At 46.0% G+C, this 23,140-nt stretch overlaps 1 protein-coding gene across 1 annotated transcript in view; it reads right to left on the reverse strand.

Moving 5' to 3' along the window:
• GALNT16 (polypeptide N-acetylgalactosaminyltransferase 16) overlaps positions 1 to 23,140 on the reverse strand; it is a 34,145-nt gene that overhangs the window by 6,116 nt on the left and 4,889 nt on the right. Inside the window, exons 3-13 of the mRNA XM_010074386.1 lie at positions 17,152 to 17,219; positions 15,781 to 15,846; positions 14,641 to 14,762; positions 12,709 to 12,796; positions 11,661 to 11,745; positions 10,531 to 10,634; positions 6,681 to 6,807; positions 5,651 to 5,743; positions 3,429 to 3,512; positions 2,274 to 2,415; positions 808 to 924 (exon numbers count right to left, since the gene is read on the reverse strand). Coding sequence (XP_010072688.1) covers positions 808 to 924; positions 2,274 to 2,415; positions 3,429 to 3,512; positions 5,651 to 5,743; positions 6,681 to 6,807; positions 10,531 to 10,634; positions 11,661 to 11,745; positions 12,709 to 12,796; positions 14,641 to 14,762; positions 15,781 to 15,846; positions 17,152 to 17,219 — 1,096 coding nt within the window. The remainder of the gene's footprint in view (positions 1 to 807; positions 925 to 2,273; positions 2,416 to 3,428; positions 3,513 to 5,650; positions 5,744 to 6,680; positions 6,808 to 10,530; positions 10,635 to 11,660; positions 11,746 to 12,708; positions 12,797 to 14,640; positions 14,763 to 15,780; positions 15,847 to 17,151; positions 17,220 to 23,140) is intronic.

A 23,140-nucleotide genomic window follows, 5' to 3' on the forward strand; every position in this document is an offset into this window, starting at 1 on the left:
GGATGAAACAAGCCCAGTACACTGCCTGCTAGTGCTGCGTTGTCACCTGTTGTGTTTTGCCCAGTTCTGACAAAAAGGCACATCACATCTCTGCGAGGGCACCCTTGCCATCACAGAGGCCACCTCTTACCTTGTGCTGTAAGGCAAAATGACTCACATGTCCTGACAGATCAGGGATGCGCATCTTGGAAACAGTGTAAGAGCCATACAGCTGCATTTTGCTGGGAACACTGCATTTTGTTGGGAACACTGCTGCTATGCATTTTTCCTCAGTTTGGGTGGAACATACAGTGCCTTATGTCAGTCAGTGTTTCTCAAATGAGTTTCATGCACTTACTTTTAAAGGTCTATCTATTCACATGTCCAAAGACAGCACAAAGGACACAGCTCTCTCACTTCTAAGTAAGTAAAGAAATTACAGCACACAACGCCCTTCCCTTGGGTATCTCAAACCATTTGCTGCTTATCTGCCCCTCTCTGATGCTGTGCTCCATCCATGCACTAATCTGGCTGAATATAAATGTACCCAAAGAGCAAAGTCCGAGTGCTACTGAGCTGGAGCTAACCACACCACCAACGGCCCAGGCAGAGCAGACACCCACACAAGTGCAGTCTGTCCTCCCCGCTCTGGTCATGGGCAATCTCATACATCCAAGCTTACGAAACACACCAGAGAGGGAAATGCAGAAGATGGAAGGGACTTTCATACACTTTGGTAGTACCAGGTTTGCCCTTACAGGCTGCACTGATGTAGGAACAGTGATATGTGGCAATGGAGGGATTAAAAACAGGTGCACAGTTACCTACCTGTCTGCTGTCTTTTTGATTGCAGGCTTCCAGTGTGATTTGAGAACCAGTAGAGAAGGAGCTAATGGAAAGACACTTGTCCTGCTGTCTAATTAAAGGGTCACTGAATACCCACTCCTTTGGTGTAAGAAAAAGAAAGGTTCCATTAGGATCGTAACAGTGATCAGAGGATGGAGAAAGAGTTTTTTCTATCAGATATTTTTAAAACCTGTATCCTTTATTCAACTCTTACCAAAGGCTCCCTGGGAAGACTGTGGCAGTAGTCTTCACCTGATCAGAAGTTTATGCTCAGGCTTGGTGCATCACGACTATTTCAAAGCCTGCAGCTGGCCCTCCTGACCATCTGAGCTGTCTGATCACCTTGGATCCCACGCAACTCCCGGCTCTGCAGCTTTACAGATTTAGGACCACAAAGCAGGGAGGACCCCGACCCCTGATTTACAGGACGTACAACTGCTCCTGCATATTTTACATAGCAGACATGTTCTGTAACAGGCCTCTGGGACCTACAGATTGTCAAGTGAAGCAAAACACATGCAAGCATATCCATGGGCTAACATATATCACCAGCACACATAAAGCATAAGCCACTTCATTTTTCCCTCCTCTCACTAGATGGATACCCAACCCAATCAACTATTATTATTATACTTTCCCCAAGGAAGAAACACAAAATGCAATGAGTTTCCGAGATTTCAACTGGTAATGACATGGAACAATGAGTCAGATTAAATGGCATGTTGAATGCTGGCTGCAAACTAGTTTCCAACAGTTAACAGCTGTGAATATGTATTTGCTGGCATAAACTATCCTCCCGTGACCATTAGCTGTCTCAAGCTCCTTCAATGCTGCTTCTGGTCACCAAAAGGAGAGGCTGAGTGCATATCCACCCAGCTCCACTGCAGTAAGGAGAGCTGCGTCAAATTACTGCAGCTGGGATTTTGGCTATGTAAACTCTATTTGGGATTCACGCTAAAATACATCTGTAAAACAGCACAGTTCAAGCCATCTGCAGCTACAGCTGAACTGGCAGACCAAGGAACGTTTCTGATCCTGGGGAAATCTCTTACCCCCATGCCACGGTACCAGCCAAGCAGGACTGGTACAAGCCAACCCAGGACCGGTTCTGGCAGGTTGGATGATGAAGCAGAGCACACCCAAGCAACAGTCTGAGTGGGTTGCACGCCTACTGCACAGACTAGTCAACCCCTGAGCATTCAAGTGCTATCTGTTGCCTTTGAGGGATGAAAGCCTTGCTACTCTGTGCCTGACTGCTGGGTCTGTTGAGCCACCAGAGCTCTAAGAGATGGGCACACCTTCTTTTTCTGCTTACTATTAAAATCATTAACAGGGCCAAATTCTTCCTTCATTCACCGCTGCACAAACCCACCCAGGCCAGAGGTGCCTTTTCATTCAATAAAAAGTGCAGAAGGAGGAGCAAAGCACCAAACTGAAGCCTGCCTTACCTGAGTGACAGGTGGATTGCTCACTGTTCCTTTACAGATTCCCATGCCAGCCAGTGTATTCCCTGTGGTATCCTGTGCCCGAGACTCCAGGCAGTTTCCTCCTTGTTTAATTATTCCTGGAATCAGTTCCTTTTCAGGAACCCTTGAAATAAAATGACATGGCACTTTGTTCACAGAAATGTCCATTTATAAGGGCATAACCAGCCCCTTACTGAAACATAGTCCTCTTTATTTGACAGAAAATGAATGATATCATGCTAGCTATCCACTGGAAGTGCCTGGAAGAGGCAGAAGCCAATGAGAAACTTGGTCAGAGGGCTAGTACCCTTTTGTTTCAGAAGGCATAAGGTGCTTTAGGTGCACCCCAAGCAGTTCAGTGTGATGTCTCTTCTGAAAGAGGCCATTGCCAGTAAAAAGCCGAATCCACACTTATTTATCCTGCCTCTGCCTCCCCTTTTCCAGAGTCTTCCCCCCAGTGCTTGCACATATTCACTGTCTCATTGGTAGCAATACAGGAAAGATCTGTCAAGGCCAGGCTACAGGTGGATGTTTTAGCCTCGACCAACGCTAGCTATAGATTTTGCTTGACTGAGATGTAAAGGTGCATTGCCAGCCTGTGTCAGCCAGCAAGTGCCAACAACACAGCTCTAGCCAGGCTACCTCCCAGCACAGCAATGCCACAACACTCCTGTATCCTGGCCAGAGGCAGGGGAAGCCACAGGCACAGCTGGTTCTGGCATTCACCGAGGCTTTCTCTGAACCACCCGCACATCTGTGCTGAGGCTGTCCAGCTCTACTTGGCTCAACTGCCTCCAGGCAGAGCATCCAACAAGCAGAGACCAAGCATTAACTCGGAGGGATGTAGTGCTGCAGCACTTGTCTACACCCCACACCTTCAAAAACACCGCTGTTGCACACCTCTGAGGAACAGCTGTAGGGGGCAGAGCAGAGGGCTGCCAGAGGCAGGAACAAAAATTTTTTTGCAGAATTGTGATGATACAAGCCAGGAAATCACAGGAGGTTTCTCACCAAAAAGAGGAAAACCCTTTCCAAGCCTAAGTCTCTCCTCTGCCCACTGCCGCCAAGGCTCAGCTTCCTGTTGTGACCCACCTCCCAGATCCTTCAGAGACCTCTACAAGCAGAGAACTGACTCACTTGAGCTCGGGGTAGACATTCTCCAGATACCACTGGAAAGATTTACAGTTGAGTTTGCGTCGCTGCTCCACTCGCTCTGCAATACTGGAAACACAGGCAGGTTGTTGAGGATAAGGTAGTGAACAGGAGGGAAGGGAACAATGAAGATCAGCCAGGAGGTTTGAGGGAGACTATATGACTTTTCCCCCTTACTCATTCTCCCACCTAGTTGTTGCTGGGTTCAGAGCACTAGCAGTAACCTGAGGTGAAAAGGAGGAGAGAGGCAAGTGGCAGGAAACAGAAAAGGCAGACATAAACACCTTCAGAAAGCAATTCTTGCACTTCCTCTGTCTCAATGGCAAGGCCCAGGTCCTACAGTGTTAAATAATACCTTGCAGCAAAACCACTGGAGGATCACGAAAGCATTTCTGCCTCTGGGTGCCCCTGTAGAGGCATACCATGGAACTTGCACAACCATCAGCTCCTGAAAAGGCCTAGAAAGTGTGTGCATGTATATACAAACGGTTGATCTGTGTGTGCTGGAGCACATCTCTAGTTCATGGCAGCAGCTCTAGGCTCCGTTGGGTTCCAGACCTAAAGAACATAATTATTTGCCCTTAAGCAGTTTCGGGAAAGGGGAGGAGTATAAGAGGAAAACAACAACTCCGTAACTCTCTGCTGCAGTAGTCCTCTCACTGCTGACTTGCTTGGCTTTAGCTGGCTGAAGAAGAGGACTTCCCTCAAGCAGTCCTACTGAGCAGTGACACTAGGGGCTCTCCTCTTTAAGCTACACCACTACATTTGTGTGTTGGGAAGGACTTTCAGTTGTATCCACGCTCCTTGCCACCCTCAGCCCACAGAGGCCACTGTACTGCCCATGTAAGAATGTACTTACACTCCATATTCACATCAAAATTGTGCAGAAGGAGGGTCCATTTTAGGCCCAGTAGACAGTGATGCTGTCAAAGGCATTTGCATTCTAAAATCTAGATTTAACGCAGGTTCACAGAGCTGTTAGTACAGGTCAAGAAATTGCCTGAAATCAACTCCTACAGCTCTGCTCCAGCTCTTATTCAGCCAATGCTGCCAGTAAAGCTGCTTAGGAAGTCTGTGTGAACAAGAACTGCAGGTTTGGCCCTAAATCACATCAGCAATAGATCCATGTCCAATATGCAACAGTCCAGCTTTCTTCACAAGCAGCAGGGTTACTTGCTATTTGGCCCCAGCCCAGCTGCTGCAGTCAGCTCAAGGACAGATGAATTAGGCTGGCAAAACTATTTGTACAAAAATATGTAATGCACCACGATAATAAAGCATGATGTACAACAAAGAAGTATGTGTGGGTCAGACCAAACATGCTTGTCATCAAATAAGCAGGAGATGCATTATTACCCAGTGCACGTAGCTACACATTTGAGATACAACCACATTTGGCAAGTCCTTAAACTGATACAACAATAGTCACTTGTCCACAGGCAGACATAACTCACAGATATACACCACTCCTGGGATCTTCTACGTTTATTTGGGAGCCATAGGGTTTGTTAGCACAGAGAGCAAGCATCCCAGGTTTTGGTGTCCGTCACTGATTTTTGGGTCACAAAGAACACTTAAGCCCATAACAGCAAATCCCACGTGGCTTGGAAACAGCTTTAGCAAAGTTGCTGTCAGGAGCACAATTCTGCACAGAAGTGGGCTCAGCAGGTCCTGGGGATGAGTCACAACCAGACTGTGTTTCTAAATGAGATGTCTCACCATTGGCCATGCTCTCTCCTGCCCTACAAACCAGGCAAACCAACCATTCACTTGTCAGGAAAGAGGGGAGTGTTCCAAGTGCAGCTGGCCCCATGTGCCAGCTAGCTGTGCTTGCCCCAGGATTCTACATCCACAGAGGAACTTTGGGTCAAGCCCTAATAACGGCATAACTCACATTTCCAGAGCAGCTACATGCTGTGTTAGAAAATATTCTTATCTATCTGTTTAAAATGTCTGGACTTTTAATTTCATTACAGATACCTCTGACCTTCTGCTAACAAATGATTTATGCAGGGTTACTGAGGGAAAAATAAAGTGAATTAGAAGTAAGCTTTTATTAAACAGACACTCAGGGTGCAACCTCCCTGCCAAGCCAGCCATTCAGAGCATCTTTGTTTCCCACACTTAGCCCCAGAGAAGATACAAAAACTTTCTTGCTAGCATGGGGCTTACCAGAGCTCTCCTACCAAGGTCCGGGGGAAGCTTACCTTCCAAATGACTTCCCAATGGCAGATGGCCGGGCCTCATAGTAGTACTGCTTGTATTCATCCATCCACACCTCTGCTGTGCGCTTGGTGTTCCTGCATGGGGATGAGGAGATGCTTTGGTGAGTGCTGCTGGAGAACCTGCCCTCCCAGTGGGCAGGCACTGGGTGGGCAGACCCCTGGCCTCTCTGCCACGAGGGAGTTGGGGACTGTCCCAAACACTGGGCAGTATGGATGGACATAGATTGAATGTGTTAAGTTTGCAAAACCTTGCAAGGATGCTTCTGTTCAGAAGTTAAAATTACCACAATTTTTTCACACATGCTCCCTCTGCAGAGACACCTGGACTGACTGTCACCATCACCCTGCTTTAGAATAAACCCTTCCCCAGATTAGAATAACACCACAGAATAATTCAGCTTGGAAAGCACCTCTAGGTATCACTTGGCCCAACCTCCTGTCCAAAGCAGACTAGCATCAGGTTAGGTCACGTTGTTCAGGGTCTTGCCTGGTTGAGTTTTGAAATCTCTAAAGATAGAGATTTCACCACCCCTCTGGCACTTTGTGCCAGTGCTTAACCGCTCTCAAAGTGGAGCACTTTGTCTCATCTTTTTTCTCTTCCCATCTGTCCTGCAGTGGAAGTTGTCCTTAGGGCTTGTCTCAGAGCACATACAGCTCTGCAGGATCTCTGAACTCAAAAGCAGCTCAGAGACACCAGAGACAACTAAGGGCTGCTGATACACAGGCACATGTCATAGGGTAGTATCCATGAACAGCCAGCGTCTCTCTGGGGCACCACTCCCCACCTCCATTGCAGACTGAGGAAGAACAAGACGCACTAATACAAACAACAGAGAAGGGAACAGGTTTTGTTCACAGAAAACAGCAACTCATCCTTCCCTTGAGAACAGATGCTCAGCCACAAGCTGTTCTCCTCTGTCAGCAGGCAGAAAGACAACAAAGAATTCAGGCTTATTTAGACATGCCAGCATCAAGGCGACCCGGCTGCTACCAGGAACTACCCAACACCTACTTGATGTAAGTCAGCGCGTTGCCCTCAGGGAAGTCATAGGGATGGCGCTTCCTGAACACGTGTCCCACTCGGCTGCAGGGAACGATCTCCAAGCTGCCACCGCACATCCACACTCGGAAAGAGAGCTCTGGAAGAGACCCCAAGAGTCATACAGCTTCTGGCAAATCAGCAGCATTTCCAAGAAGGGCAACTTCAGTAATGTGCCTGAAAGTCTTGCCCCTCTGCTCTAGGTGTATCAAAACTGGGAAAAGCGATGCCATGGTGAGAGTGGGGGAGCTACCGAGAGCAGAAATCAGTCTGATAGGGTATAAAAATCTGGAGAGAACTCTGCTACTCAAAGAAATACAGCTGGTCCTGAAGCTAAATTCAACATTTTGTTAAAGGATTAGAAGAACGCGGAGCTTTGATGTACAGGCGCTTATTTGCATCACAGAAGAGATGTGACCTCGCTCAAGTTTATGGGTCTGTCCTCGCAAGTTTAATCACTGCCACACCGGAGGGGTTTTCCACTTGCGTTTCATGTGGCAGTGAGAAGAGAAGAAGGAAGAAGGAAAATGAAAATTAGTTGGGTAGTTTGGTAGTCCTTACTAAAAGGGCTTCAGATTGTGTAGACTGATTACTTCAAAAACTTAACTCAGCTGGGATCTCCCTCCAGTAATGCCTGAATTATGGGGCTCTGATGTTTAGAAATTAAAAAGAAATTATGCATCTAGATCTAATGGCTGTTTCAAAGCATGTACACACACTAATATCTTCCCAGCCTTCATCTTTCTCCACAGCTTTCCTCTCTAGCTCCTGGGAAAGGCTGTTTAAACAGCACGTTTCCAGGGGGCAGGGGGAGATGGTGTGTTTAATCTAACTTCTAAGTAAAAAAAAAAAATTATTAGACTGTATTTTGTGACATTTCTTACTAGCTCTTTTCTCTCCTTGACTCCTTCCTAGCGCTTGTTATTTTCACTCTCTTTTCAACAGGGAGTTCCAGCTTTGAAGAGAGGAAGGGCTTTAAAAACAAAAAAAAGGCCAAGACATAAGTTTCTGTCTGGTGGTGTGTCCAGCTGGCATTTAGTCTCCTGGAAGGAGGTTCTGACTCACTCTAGCCTACAACAAAAACAAAACTCTCAATCTAGCATGTGTAACTTAAAGTGATGTCCATTTCCCAAGAGAGGATTCCTCATACCATATCGATATCTTAGGCACACAGACAGACTGCACGTCCAGGTTTGTAAATGACAGAATTCTTTAAAGAAGGGGTGAAAGAATGCAGACTTGGGGCACAGGAGAAAAAAAGAGAGATCAAACAGAGCTTATTAAGGACCTTCAACCATCCTCTGATGGAAAGCATAGGAGAACTTCTTGCTGCATATTTTCCAGGATGTGACCAAGTCCATATGTGTTTTAAATTACTTAATCACAGTGGCTTTTCCCCATCACAGTGGAAAAAAAGGGATTTACCAGCTCACATCCAGCTGGAAGGATATTTAGGCAGCTGGTAATTGCTACCTGATCATTCCTATGTACCTGCTGTGTGTGTAGAGCTTGTCCGACTCTGTGCCCTTCCATACATTCTCTTATCCTATTTCCTAACTAGAAAAAGGTCTGAAAAAACGGCCTTCGTGTGCAGGGAATGGCCCACCTCACCCATGCAAATTAGTCAGAACCACTCTCCCACCTCACCTGCAAATGGTGACCTTATCCAAACAGTTCCTTTCCACTCAAAATTGTAATTTGTAGTAAAAATAGTGTTTCAGAATATTATCAACATTCTTCCTTGATCACAAAATTTAATTTTCAATTAAGTATGGCAATTCTTTTTAAGAGGGTAAATTAACAATTCTGAATACTTGAAGGAAAATTAATACTTTTTGTTGTCAAATACAGGTTGGTTTCTACCCCTCAGCAACAGGCTACATTTAAAAGCCACTGCCTCACATTATGCTGAAGAGCTGAACAAAAATTAGCTTTAAAAAAGAAAAGTAGTCTGTTTTGGTCTTAAAGTACTTTCCCATTGCCATCATCACAGTGGTGGTGTGGCAATGTGACTCAGGAACAGGCCCCATCATACAGGGCACTGCACTTAGCTTTGCCCTCTAAGTGAGGAGTGGAGGTGCAGGGTAAGAGTCAAGTGATGGAAGACAATGAATTTACAGGGAAACCACATAAAGCAAGACTGGCAAGCCCTGTACACCTGGCCCAGTCCCACACAGCCCGGCCCAGCCACTTCCAGGCTTTACAAGAGCAATTTCAAGGAAAATGAAGCAATTCTGTGGAGGCTGTGATCAGCTCTATGTGCAAGAAGGGCTGTGGGTGTGCAGGTAATTTACTGCCACTTACGGCAGAGAGCTCTGCTTAGCATCAAGCTACCAACATATGCACCAACCACTGGGCTCCCAGGTGGGCAGAAGTGGACAAACAAAAGCCTAAAGAAATATTCTTTCTCTGTCTTTGGGGTTTACAGCTTTTACACAGTTGCAGCTTGGAGGCTGGCAGCATGGCCAAGTGGTTGGTCTGCAGCTGGAGCAGGGCTAGTGACAGCAAGGAGCTGAGTTTGGCTGTGCAGAGGACTCTGAAGGACACAGGAGGGGGGATCTTCACACCTGGGTAAGGACTGCCTGTTACTTCTGCCTACAGTGCTCAGCACTGCTGAGATCCCAATGCAAGCCCCATTTAATCTCTCTTTTTAGTATCATGAATACCATAAAGATGAAGCAAGACCTCAGAAAACAGAGAACACAAGCACTCATTATTAGAGACTTTGTTTTAAAAAAGTGGTATCTTGGTATTCTGTTATCAGACAAAAATATTCCTGGTTTCAGAGAGCATTGAGACGGAGGCAGCTCTCCCAGCAGTGTTCAGAGAAACAAAAGGTTCCTCTTCCTACTTCTTTATTTCTAATTGGTCCTCCAGGTGCTAGAAAACACCATATAAATTCTTACTTAAAGGGATTTATTTACAAATCTGTGACATTTATGGGAACTGTAGAAACAGAATAATTTTTTTGACAGCATTAGCTACAGAAAAGTCTATTTCAGTTGACTAAAACAGAGTAAGACTTTTATTATGTCTTCAGCTCCACCTGCATCATTTCTAAATGAATGCCCCAAATACCTAAAGTCTCAGTGAACCTCTTTTCAATACTTTTCTTCCTTTTGTCACTAACACCTGGTGACATTGCAGCATCCCTTCACACGGGGCAGAGACGCCTTGACTAACTGTGCCACCATTAAGTGCAAGGAGATGGGTTTAAGCACCATGCCCTGTAAGATAACAGCAGTTGAATGGACACACTACCTTGGGCCCCTGAATTCCTCAGATGTTTGTGATGCCCTAATCTGCTTCTAAATGTTTGCATTCTGAACGAATTTGTACCCAAATTCCACTTACAAAGAGGCTTGTTTTACCAGGAAAAACATCCTTCTTACCTATCAAGCCCAGAGAGCAACTCAGACTTATTTGGGAAAGAGGAACAGCTGTAAGAAGAGAGTGTAATAGTGACTGTGCACTTCAGAGCTGGGGCAACAGACTGTCATGTGAAGGACTGGAGGAATGATCTCCAAAACACGAAACAAATATCAGAAGGATCCTCTTTCTTACTTGTACTGTGGAAGCACCTGTGTAACAGTGCATATGCCTGTAAAGAGAGTGATAGTCCTGACTGCAAAAAGTCTCCATTTACATTACACAAAGCTGACAGCGATACAATTCTGACCAACACGAGGATTACCTGACCTTGTCCCTAGCCTTACATCAACATGCAGATCAGATCTCTCTAAAGGAGAGTTCTGGCAGGCAATGAAGACTGAGAAGTGATTCTGCATTAGTGCATCATTCCCCTGAAACACTGTAAACTTACCAAAATTTTCTCCTCCCCAGATGTCCATTTGAGTATCATATTTTCCCAGGTGGTTAAACCAGGACTTGTCGATCACGAAGATGCCTCCTGCTATGACAGGGGTTCTGGAAAATTAAACACAAGCCAACACAAAATAATCACACGTATATGTAGCACCACCAGCTTCATTTTAGAGGGGGGACAATTTGTCCAGGCCTGACAAATCCTATCTCATTTAAAAAAATAGCAGAGCTGGGACATGAACATGCAGCAGGCTTCTGAGATCCCCCTCACCAGATCATCCTCCTGCCTTTGCTAACAAAGTCCCACTAGCACTACGTTAGTAATGCTGTGTCTTTTGCATTTATACAAATATGCACAGTGTGAAGGAATGATGGGGCACTGTCTGATGACTGTATTCTCCAAGTACACACAGTGTGAGAGACGTTGCTGAATGTACTGCTCTGCTGTTAGCAGGCTGGTTGCTTCTAGAGTACAGAACAGGCTCACAAATTACACAGAGGAATTGAATGATACTTTCATGTTACAAACAGGGAGCTCTCTGCCTATACAGACAAGCACTGCGACTTTTTCTATCAGGATTTGTCACAATCTACATTTCTCAAAGCCAGATACACAGCAATAACTGCTCCAGACAACAGAGTCTGTTTTGTCCCTGGACACGCATGTTTAGAAGGGGAGGATAATTCTGTGCCCAAATTGCTAGGCAAGATTCAGTTCCCAGGTCTGCTTTACACTTCTTGCATGACTGTTTAGCTGCCTCATTCCTTAATTCATCACCTGGAAGGTAAAGGTAATTAAAAACCCCCAAAGGGATTTCTGAGGCATTCAGAGCATTGAGTGAGACCACGAAATGAACATATAGAAGAAGTGGTTTCTAGAGGTGGCATGCCTACAAGCCTATGATAGTATATAATTCCTATTCTTACAATATTCAGGGAGTAATATTCTCGGAATTAGGGTATAGACCTCACTGCACTCAGGAAATAACAAGAAGAGTTTGTCATCATCAAGTGAACTCTGTGGCTTTTCATCCTCAGCAAGGGACGCCCTGCACACTCCTTGCCATACAGGTGAAGGCTTTGTAAAGGCATTTGGAGGACGGTACACATTCCATCAGAGACAGCTACCTTATAGACTGAGTTGGGTCTGTTCTGGACATCTTCTGCTCTATAGGAATCTGCTCCCACTTAAAGTGAAGGCTCCAGTCAAAACCTGAGAAGGAAAAAAACATGTCAAATAAGTTTTGTTATTGTTTTTCTACTAGCTTCAGTGATAGTCTCCACCTTTACATCACAGGCTATCCCTACTTTCCTTTCCTGACCTCCCTCATAGTACACCTAAAATGACCAAAGCCTATCCTAATGTAACTAATAAGTCACCGGCCTCTGCCTTGGCATCCTCACCCTGTAGCATTACTGATCTCTGCTCAGTTCCACTCCATATCTCAGGACAGTGTTGTCAGTGTGAGATGTAATTTGATTTTGGCCAGTCTGTCTTACACTTCCCTGTCTGCCAAAGTTATGAGGCTTTAATCAAAGGATTTTGTGGGATGCGATGTATTCTGGGAGCAAGGGCCTGCACATCATTTTAAGCATCACCTCTTTCAAGTCTGTTTTTTTATAGTTGGCCTGTGGTGGACAGTTGAGCACAGCACAGTTACCAACATTATACCATTGGTGAGGGTAGCCACAGAACGAGCAGCTTTTGGCAGGCAAACAGTGAGGCAGTGAACCCCAGCCACAGAAGAGGGAGAAGAGCACCAGGCACTGCAGGTGACCGCAGGAAGAGCTGCAAGTTCAGCTGCCAGGAGAGAGGTGAAATTGCTTTTGAGATGATGCCATGAGATAGTCTGGCAGAGAGGAGCAGCAACTGGAAGTGCCTGTCGGACTCCGTTGTACATGTAGTATAGGGAGGGTATGATGATACATTTAATCAGTTAACTAAGCCCTGAAATTGCAAAATGTTGTGACTGATGGAAGCTCAAGAGGAAAACACTAGGTGGGTTTTGTTTTAATTCTGCAAAAGATTCAACTTTGCAAGTTGCAGGAAGAAAAAGGACAGGGAACCCATCATGAAAGATCATCGCTGCTCCCTTGGAAAACTGAAGAGAACATAAATTATTTTTCATGCACCATCCTTCAGGCCTAACTTACACAAGCCATTCATTATACCCACCTCCCCTCAGATCGGCTGATGCTGCCAGGTAGGCAAAATTATCCAGGCTGATAACATCAATGATTGGACTCACCACTCGGGTATAATCCTGAGGGGCAGAGAGAAAGGGACAAAAAGGAATTAGACTTTTCCTGAAGGTCTGGCAAGGCTGCCAGAGATCAGAAAACACAATGCTGCACCTGTAAATCTTTCTCTGGCTTCTCCAGAACAGTTCTGGTAGCTGAGCAAGCAATCTGTGGCCACTATATTCAACACAGAGATGGTGGGTATTAGCCAAAGGCAAGCCATGAACACAGAGAATGGAGCCTGGGACCTCAACACCGTGGAGTGCTGTTATGAAACAGCTCTTTATTTCCTGCCCAAGTCACAGAACATGAATCAGTGTCCCAAAGGTTTTGTGCTTGGTTTTGATACCTACTGACATACTGAGGTATGCTGTCAGTTAGTTGAATTAACTCAGTATCATCACCGTAGAAATTATCAACCTACTAATAAGGCATCTTCTTAACAAGTGCTATGAATCAAGACCCTACACTTGAGAATCACAGCACAAACTGAAAAAAACATAACAGTATAATATTAAGATACTGGGGATACTTTATTGGCATTAAAGGGTATAGCTATTTACAGTTTCCTTTGCAATGCTTTTACTAAGTAGAAGTTGAGATTTTAACAATTTTTCAACATCATGAGACAAGGCATTAAAGACAGTCTTGTGATAGCTGAAAGACGTGACAAAGCTGAGAGAGCCGGCAATGCCAGAAACAGCGTCTTGTTACAGGACAGCTGCCAATGCCTTTCCTACCAAACCTCCATTTTTTGCCTTGCAATAGCTCCTACTGCTGTGGCCTGCTTGGCCAGGATGGCACACCCTAAGCGACAGCCTGTCATTCATACATACACCCCTTGATGCTGCACAGCAAGAGCATGTGTATGTCTGCACAGCCTGGGCACCCCCAGCACCCACCTGGCAGGCTGGTGTTCCAGCCACTGCTCCAACCAGTCAATCCTCCACCTGGGTAGGGTAAGTCTGAATCTGAACCAGGACATACACCAAAAATGTAGAAAGTAGGTCTGAAATAGGCTGACTTGAAATCTGCTCTCTAAATAATACTGGAGTCAGCACCCAAGCTTTTGGAACTTAGATCCTTCCCTGAAGAAATTAGCGAGGTCCTTTCTGCTTAGACACCCCTATGTTGCTGCTGCTGCCAGCTTGAGTTCAAGAGCACCAGTAAAGTAAACATTTATGGGCTTCCAAGATGGAAGATTTATTGAGCAAGAATAAAAAGCAGAAGCTTTTAAGTCATCAATCCTGAAGATTCATCTTCTTCCTCTCCTTCATATTAAGCCAAGCAGACATGAATACAAGGCAGCATTAGAACCTCCACCCCTTCTCCTGGGGCCCATTACTCCATGGGATCCTTTCTGCACTCACAGGCAGCTCCTCTGTGCTAAGAAGCCATCTGCATGCTTGTGGTGTGATTGGCAGCTCAGCGGGAGCATTAATGGAAGGAAAATTTTGGCAGCAACAAGGCAGAAGGGAGGATCCAGCAGCAAGAAGGAAGAAGGCAACCATGGAAAAGTTGCACAGTGTGTGCTGCTGAAGTGACTGTCCTATGTACAGATGGACAGGACTAGGAAGCACAGCTCCTGCAGGAGACCTGAGGTATAAGTTTGTGGTTCAAGTGTTCGCTGTTGCATCCCATCACTGAGCACCTCCTGCCCTGCCACATTAGCAGGAGAACGTAGAAGCCCACCAGGGATCTCTTGCCCATCTAGCCCAGGCTGTACCTTCCCCTGTGACAGCCTGCCTGAGGAGCACCTGGGAACACTCTGTCCTCACTGGCACCACTGATGGCGTGTGAGGGCTGAGGATCCACCAGCACAGGACAGGTCAGCCTCAGCCATTCCGGAGGGGGAGATGGTGCTCACCTCTTTCACTCTCTGGAGCATTGGCTGGAGCCACTCGCTGTTGACTTCACAGTGACTGTCCAAGAAGGTGAGGATGTCAGCAGCAGCCACTTCAGCTCCTCGCACCCGAGAGCGAATCAGCCCTACAAGAAGCAAGAGACAGCAGAGGAGCAGGAAATTTAGGAAGGGAAACAGCTGAGCCTTCTTCAGAAAATAAAACACTTTGGGTGGCTATTACAGGGGAAGAGCAGGTGGTTCTCCTATATCACACCTCCATCAGGAGCACAGAGCAGCTTTAGCAGGGCATCCCCTGGGGGACACACTTCCAGCTGAGCCCTCCCAGCACATAATGACCTCACCAGTGCCCATGCCACTGAGCTTTCATCTGGTTCCCACCTTGATGATGTCCCCCTTCCCTTCCAGCTCCCCCCACAAGTACCTTGCTGCTGCCTGCTCAGTGTCTCTCCAATCAGAGCACTCGCTGCCTCTCTCACTGCTTCCAGGGGACCAAACTCTGCTCTCTGCTCGTTGGCTTTCTTACTGCTTATCTGCTTTATTCCCACTTGTCCTTTACTGTGCCCTGCTGTCAGAGATGTCAACCTGGCTCTCAGATGTTTCCATACTTTCTTACAGATTATCACACTACCTGGGATGCCCTTTGTGTACTAAACAGTGTCTCCTGTTTCCCCTTCCAGATCCGTGCTACAGGCCTGCTGTGCACTGACAGGTTTAGAAATAAACCAGCACGTGTGGGTCAAACTGAAGAGCAGCTGGGAAAGTCAGCATTACCATTTTGCACATAGGAGATATACAAGAAACAGCCTTCCTTAATTGTATCTATTTATGATAGATATGATTGTTTTTTCCTTCTCCACATCTCCTACGTGGCTTGTTATCTTGTACTCTGAGTTTAAAAAGGACAAGACTTAAATCTTCATCTGTATTCATAAAGATCTTAAACTGCAGTCCTTGTGAGCCCTGCAGCCTGAGAGCTGATAAGACAGGTTCTTCCTCCACAGAGTCTCCAAACTAGGACACCAAACTCTTATACTGAAAAAACACCGTAGCCATAAGAAACAACATATAAGCAGCTGGCAAGCAAAAAGGGACACGTGGGAAAATCTGAAAAATCTTTGTACCTACAAAGTTTTGCACACTCACCTTCTCGCCGGTTGTTTCGCAGACACTTGACCTTTTGGATCTTCGTAAGGAGCTGGCAGTCGTCAGCTTAGGGAAGGCAAAAAACATTTGGCATACAAGCATGAATTATTTGGCTTCAACTGAGAGCTCCAATTAACCATTCTCCTGCTTCTCCATGGGAGGGGAAATTCTGCTTTCACTTAACATCACATTAATCAGCCTGATGGCCTTAATCCTGTTGTCTAAAGAGTACACAAAAGAGCCCTGCTTGCTTGCTGTCCTTCTGGGACAGCTGAGCCTGCGTTTCCTGATGCTCCGAGCAGCCAGGCCCTTGCCCTCCCGTGCTCAGCATTTCACAAGAACAACGGGGCACGTGCTGGCAACATGGCACCGAGCGCTGATGAATCGGAGGGACTGCAGGGAGCCAGGGCTGCAAATTGCCAAACTGCCAAGAAAAGAGTCCTGTCCTACAAAGTGATCTCGTCTGCTGTCTTTGCCTCCAGTCGCTCATCCAGGCATTTCCCACCATTTGTTCTCGGGGCAGTCTCTGCTTGATTTTATTTAATAAAGGCCACAGGGATGTGGCCCACTTCCTTGGAGACACCATTACATTAACACATGGATACCTAACCAAGGGCCTTGCTGGCAAATTGCCAGAAGCTCATGCCGTCCCTCATCTACACTGCCCAGTAAAGATGACAGAGAGGAACAGCTACAAGCTCCAGCGCAGCTGTACCAACGAGCACTGGGTCTTTAATTCCCTACTATCCTCTCTCTATTCCTGCCTTAGCAGATGTCACAGGAAAAACGATTTCTAACTTGCTCTTTTCCCTTGCTCCACCACATTCACCCCAGTTTCCATGTTTATTGCTTGTTCCTTTTCATGTCTCACGCCTCCCCTTTCCTGCTGTCATCCTCACACAGACTCAGCGCTCTGGGGAGATTGCAAAGGTCATTAGCCAAAGTGCATCTCTTGGCATGTTCCTGGAGGAGCATTTCCATTCTCAAGGATACATGCAATCTGAAATACTACTCTTGTGTGGGCACTTTGGCAGCTGCTGCATCATCCGAGCAAAGTGGCAGGTGCTCTTAATTACAGAGTACCAAGATTTTGCTGGACATCTGCTACAAGAGAAGGCAACGCTCATCTTGGCCAAGTTACAACTTCAGGTAAGTACGAGAATCCTTATCAAGTCATTCACTCTCCAGGAGTGGAGCACATCACTCTGACTCTAAGTAATTGCTGGAGCTTATAAATTCTCCTCCCTTTTCTTTTTCTCTTGCATACAGACCAGAGGAAATCTCTGTGAGGGAGGTGGATGAACAGAGCAAACAAAAAGAGGGAAAACAGAAGGTAAGAAACAAGTGCAAGGGAAATAGGTCCATACTTACGATCTGAGCTGAAGTCATCTACCAAAATAATCTCCTGGATGAGGCTGGGAGGGGTGCGGTTCAGGACGCTGCAGAGTCCCAGGGAAGAAAAAGACAATCTTTGTGAGCTGCCATAATAACGCCAATGGCAGGACTGATACAACTCTGCTGTGCTACGCATTACAGCAGGAACACCGAACTCCAGAGATGTGGAAGAGGTAACCTTGCCCTTGTACCAGGGTTCACTGGCAGGAGCCAAACTGCAAGCAGGAATATCCCAGAGAGCTATGGCATCTCAGCCAGACCTTACAAGGACCCACAGCCAGGAAGGTGACCACGGGACTTGCCTGGGGGCAGCTAGCAAAGGATGCTGCAGCACCTAAACAGAGAGGCAAAGAGGAGAGCAGCACCTGCCCCGAGGCATCCAGGAGGCTGTTCCCACCTGCCAGGCTCTGGGCAAAGCTCATCACTGCTGGGGAGTGGAAAGAGAGCTGCCACTTTCCCCAGCAAGGAGCTCTGTCTCAATGCCACAGATGAAGCCTGCTGGGACTTTCTCACCAATTCCCTTCTTTGGAAGGAAGGCAATTTTCTTTGGCAATATTCTGGATTTTTTTTTTTCCCTTTTTTGCTTGTTACTTGTCTTTCTTTCAAACCAGCCCCCACACTTGCTGAGAGCAGCCCCCTTTCCACGGGCTGGTCACACCATGCCCCACAATACCCTTGCGATGCAGTAGGTTTGCATCTGCAGGACACAGGGGCTTTCACGCACAAGGAGGGGGAATAAAAGCTTCTGCCCTCCTCAGAGGTTGATGCGCTCTGGTACCTCAGAGTCAGAGCAGCTTGATTCTCATTTGTTTAAGATGCTCGAACTAATTTTCCAGGACCTTCTTCAAGTCCCTCCCCTAGCTCTACGACAACCACACAGCATATTCCCCCCTTCAAACTTCCTTCTCTTGATGCCTCTATGCACCGGCAGGTCCTCATTGCCTTCAACAAGATTGCTCAGTCACATTTAGTCACCCCAGTGATGAGGACGGTTATGCAAACCTTGATATCAAAAAACAGAGGTAAACACTGTCCTCTTGGTTCTAGCAACCTGTCTCATTTCAGTGGCACCTGCTCTTCTGATTTTGAGCAATTCTGCACAAAGAGTGAAAGAGTGAAGTGATGGCTTTTTTTTTTTTTTTTGGCTTTCTTGTTTTATACAGGAAACAGGCAACAAGAGTAATCCCATACTCCCAAGAGTGGAGCTATAGGGAAATCAATTACCATCTTGCTAAGTAGCAACACTGATGGCTTTGCATACAGAGCCAAAGTTTCCTCAGTTTGTGAGACTTTTCTGCTGTCTCACACAGCAAAATCTTGACTGCTCTGCTGCTCAGTATCACATCCCACTCTTTTTCATATTTATGCTGCTTCATATGTCTTAGAGTATTTGTATTTTGAGCTTATGTATCCCTAGATGACTGAGCTTGCATTTTTCAAAGCTGAATCTCATTTACTTCTCTTGGCTCATACCTCTCAGGATCCTCTAGCATGGTGGGGTGGGAGGTGGGGGATGTTCCTCTTTGCATTTGTAAGTGCAGACTATGCCAGCATAGCCACCATCTGCATATTTTACAGACAAGGTTGCCCTGTGCCGAAATTCTTGCTTGTGCAAACTTCATAGAAAACAACCAACCCAGACAGGCTGCATCCTGAAGTATAATGGCTGTAAAATGGTATTCTATACCTTTTCCCACCAGCCTATTAGCAATGCTCACATTTTCTCCACAAGTTTCAGGTCTTCCAAGTCAACATAACTGGGAAAAAAAAATCAAACACTTTGTTCCTTCTTCCTCACCTGCCAGCTTATTCCCCAAGTAGAGAGAAAACGCTCCTCGAGGAGTTCTAAGATCATTGTTCAATGCCGAGTTCTGCTTTCAGCTCTGCAATAATTTGCTGTGGATCCTTGGGAAAGGTACTTAATCTTTGCACTTTGTCTCCTCTGTCTACTTAACAAGGAACCGAGTAATCCCAGTATTTCCCTCCAATGAGGTGCAGAGACTGGCATGACAATCTATTACTTTTAGGCACAAAGTGTATTATTAGGATTCCAAAATCCAAATGACAATTGCCTTTTACAGCAGAAACATAGACTGTACTCCCCTCTTCTCATGGATTCCTTACCTCTTTTGTCTTTTCTCACAGCTTCCTTCTTTCAGTATCTATGTCCTTACTCTGTCACAAGACATCACATCAGCATTGCCAATGAGTCTCTCCTATGCTGATCTGTCCATCCTTCATCAGTTTACAGACAATCTTGTTTATTCCAGATGTCAGAGGAGCATCTCTTTTTTTTCCCTTTGTTCTAAAATAATCTCTTTTGCCATTATTTAAATTGCCATTGTAATGAGTAGCTATACCAAATGCTCTAGCATTACAAAAGCATCCCTTTAATCAGAATTTATGCAAGCTCTCTGCATAGGTACTGAACCAGACCAGAACCAGTAAGTTCAAGTCCATTGACTTAAAGCCTGACTATTCACTTTTACATTTACACCAAAGCCAAACAGTACCTGCAATACTCACTGAAATCAGAAATAGAGAAAGAAAGGACCAGACAACAAAGCAGTGGATTTTCCCTTCTGCAAGAATGGTCACCGCAGCAGAAATGATGGTATTGCCTAATGACTAACCAGGCACAGACATCAATCATGCAAAATGCCTTCTGAGTGACAGTTATTTCTGAAGGAGAACAGGATGCCAAGCAAGTAACTGGTTTGAAAGTGACAGCTATGTCCTGCCAAGGAAGAGATATGCAGGCAAGCAGCTCTTGACTGACACACATCCCCTGCGGGACCAAGGATGCCAGCAATGAGCCATTTGAAATGGCATGTTCACAGGTTCTGGTGGATAGCCGATTTCCCTTTTTTTTTTCCCTCTGATCCCCTTCTTAGCCTCTTGCTGGATGTTTTTAACCAGCTTCCTCTGATCCCCTTCCTAGCCTCTTGCTGGATGTTTTTAACCAGCTGTCTCCCTCTACACTAAAAACAAATGAACAAAATTTGTCTGAAGTACTCCTTGTATGGGACCAGTAGGATCTGGAGCAGCATGCCCTACTGGTGCACGGGCCTGGTCCCTCTGGCAGCTTGCAGGCTGGGCAGCAGATCCAGCTGCCTGTTGCCTTTAGCGAGTGCAGAGGAGGAAGATGGTCAGCACCCACAGCAGCAGACAGGCATGCAGCCCATGCTGCCTCTGGGGACCAGAAGCGACAAGCAACACAGTGCTAAAGGGAAGAAGTTATTCCTCCCCACAGTCACTCCTCTGTCTCCCTGTCTCCCCCATACACAAATGTTTCTCTCATCCTTAAGTGGCAAAAAGAGCACACCACTACCATTGCTTCCACCCAGCAGCAGAGATCCCAGGGGCAGCAGGGAGAGCTTGGCAGCTTCTGAGCTGCCAGAGGTGCTTGTGCGAGTCCATGTGTGCACACATGCAGGTGTGGTTAGCAAGAAGGGTCTGCAGATTAGGATCTGGCCCCTACAGCTGCCACGTTTTGATCACCCTCCAATAAAGCGTAATGCGGGAGTCTCATCCCTGGGTCACTGCCCAAGACCTTTTGTTACCAGCATTGCCACTCAGATGAGTTACTTCGCAGAGCTGTCAGAATAACACGGTAAGATGGTATCTGGCTCAGGGGAGTGCATTTTGCAGAGCTGTCAGAATAACAGATGGTATCTGGCTCAGGGGAGTGCATTTAGACTCCCTCTAGTTTTAATTTAAGCTTAATTCAATCCCAGTACCCTTTCGTGTATTTCTTCCTAGAATTTCCTAAAGTTTTACAGCTGATTTTTGGGTGCCCAAATTCAGGCACTCACCAGCCAGGCTTGCAAAGACCTCAGGTATTAAAACTTCAACTGGTAGTACATGTTCTACTCATCTCTAAAGACCGGGTCTCTAAAAGAGCTTTCAGCCATAGAAAGTTTTGCTCCTAGTGCTGCTTTTTTCCATCAGTTGTCATCTTCCACCCCCATTTCTCTTATAGCATCCCCATAGTGTAATTATGATAACTAAACCTGGGCAAAGGCCCATAATAACAGTGGAGTCATATTTAACTTTCACTAGGTGAATCTCAAGTGGTTAATTCTAACTATCTTAAATAATCCTGCTCTACCCAGCTTAATAAAGCTCTTACGGATATAGAAATAATGACAAGCTGCAAGCCTGACTAGTCACAGCAGCTAAGCAGGCAGTGCAATTTTATGCCTCCTGTTGCTTAATATCACTGCCGTCCTCTGCAGACTCACAGCCAAGTCCTGTCCCTTCAGTACTTGACATCCCAAAGTGCTGCAAAGTAATTACATAGTATTTACTGCTCTGTGCATGCCAATTGAGAGACAATTATACTCACAGCAGTAACTCAGCCTGGCACATTCAGGTGTGTTTTGCTGAACGACAGGAGTTTCAGGTTACAGAAGAGGCCTTGAAGAGCACTGTGAAATCTTCAACTCCCTCTGTAACATCAGTGTCAACCTGCAAGTGGGACTCAGCCCCATGCCTCTTCTATCAGCCCAGCCATGACCTGAGCCTTCACCTCCGTGTACAGCTGTCAAACCTCCCGTGCCTCAAAGACAAAGCTACTAGCCAATGCTTGCTGTGTGACACTGAAAATACTGTAGAGCCCAAGAAGAATTCAGCCTTTGGGATCCCTCATCAGACAGGGATAAATCACAAACACTACTGACATTTGATGTAAGCAAGGAATAAATTAATCACATGCACTGGCTGTAAACCATCCAGCGATGAAGGCTCCAGCTGTGGGCAGAGGTCTGGGAGGAAATGCCATCCACCCCACCACTCTCAGCAGAGTGCAGCCCGTCCCTCACAACAGCACTCCTCTAGTGGCAGCAAGATTGCAGGGACCAATTTGAACAGATGGGTTATCCATTTATCAGGGTCTTTGCTGAGGGCTCTGGGTTGCAGGAGACCACATCTGAGAGACTGGTAATACCACATCTTGAGTGCTGTGTCCAATTCTGGGCTTCCCAGGACCAAAATTAGAGGGACAGGCTGAAGCAGGTCCAGTGAAGGACCACTAAGATAATTAAGGGACTGGAATATCAGATGCAAGAGATGTGGTTGAAAGACCTGGGGTTGTTCAGCCTTGAGAAGAGAATGCTCAGAGAGGTTACAGAGTCTCCATCCTTGAAGATACTAAAAACTGACCAGGCACAGCCCTGAGCAACCTACTCTAGCTGACCTTGCTTTGCGCAAGCCTGGCCTGTTAATGTACCAGCAACACTCATCTGCTCATTAGTACACCTCACCTCCAGACAACCTGGATGTCAATTTCTCTCTCTATGCGTTACTGCTGCTCTGAATGTCATCTTCTCTTCATTTTAACTATCAGGGCATCTGGCTATTTGGCTGCCTTGAGATTTTCTTAAGGATCCTACTACCATGGTTTCTGAGCACCTAACCATTTATCGTCTGACCTATGATGTAATTGGCAGAAATCTCCTCCTGTTGCCCTAGCAGCACCATGGTTCCAAACAAATCTGCTCATTTTCTGAACAGTGGCTATGTAGAACTCATTACATGGTTCAAATAAAAAGGAAATTATGGAGGTAAATATGCTAAATGTGTTAATGCAATATATACAGGTCTCTGGACACACAGCAGCACCAAACCTGGCAGACAGAAACCCAGCCTTCTAGCTATGAGGCCAACTTGAAAAAGCCTGTTATTTATTCACAAAGCACATTCCTCTAAGCAGGATCTGACAGGGGAAGAAGTGGTGATGATGAATAATGCATTCCTGTTAGTGATACTATCAGTTCAACCTTCTACCTGGACAATTCACTCTTCCTTCAGCCTCCACAGGCTGTTCCTGGATGTGCCTGCAGGCTTCAGAGACTCTTTGAGAAACAACTTGATAAGTCAGAGAGGGCAGAGGGCATTTTTTGTGTAAAAACTAAAAGGAAAAAGAGCCTCCCTGGGTTCTGTGCGGGTGATGGGGAAGGGAAAG

The sequence above is a fragment of the Pterocles gutturalis genome, unplaced genomic scaffold, assembly GCF_000699245.1.
Source record: "Pterocles gutturalis isolate BGI_N339 unplaced genomic scaffold, ASM69924v1 scaffold17952, whole genome shotgun sequence".
NCBI lineage: Eukaryota > Metazoa > Chordata > Aves > Pterocliformes > Pteroclidae > Pterocles > Pterocles gutturalis.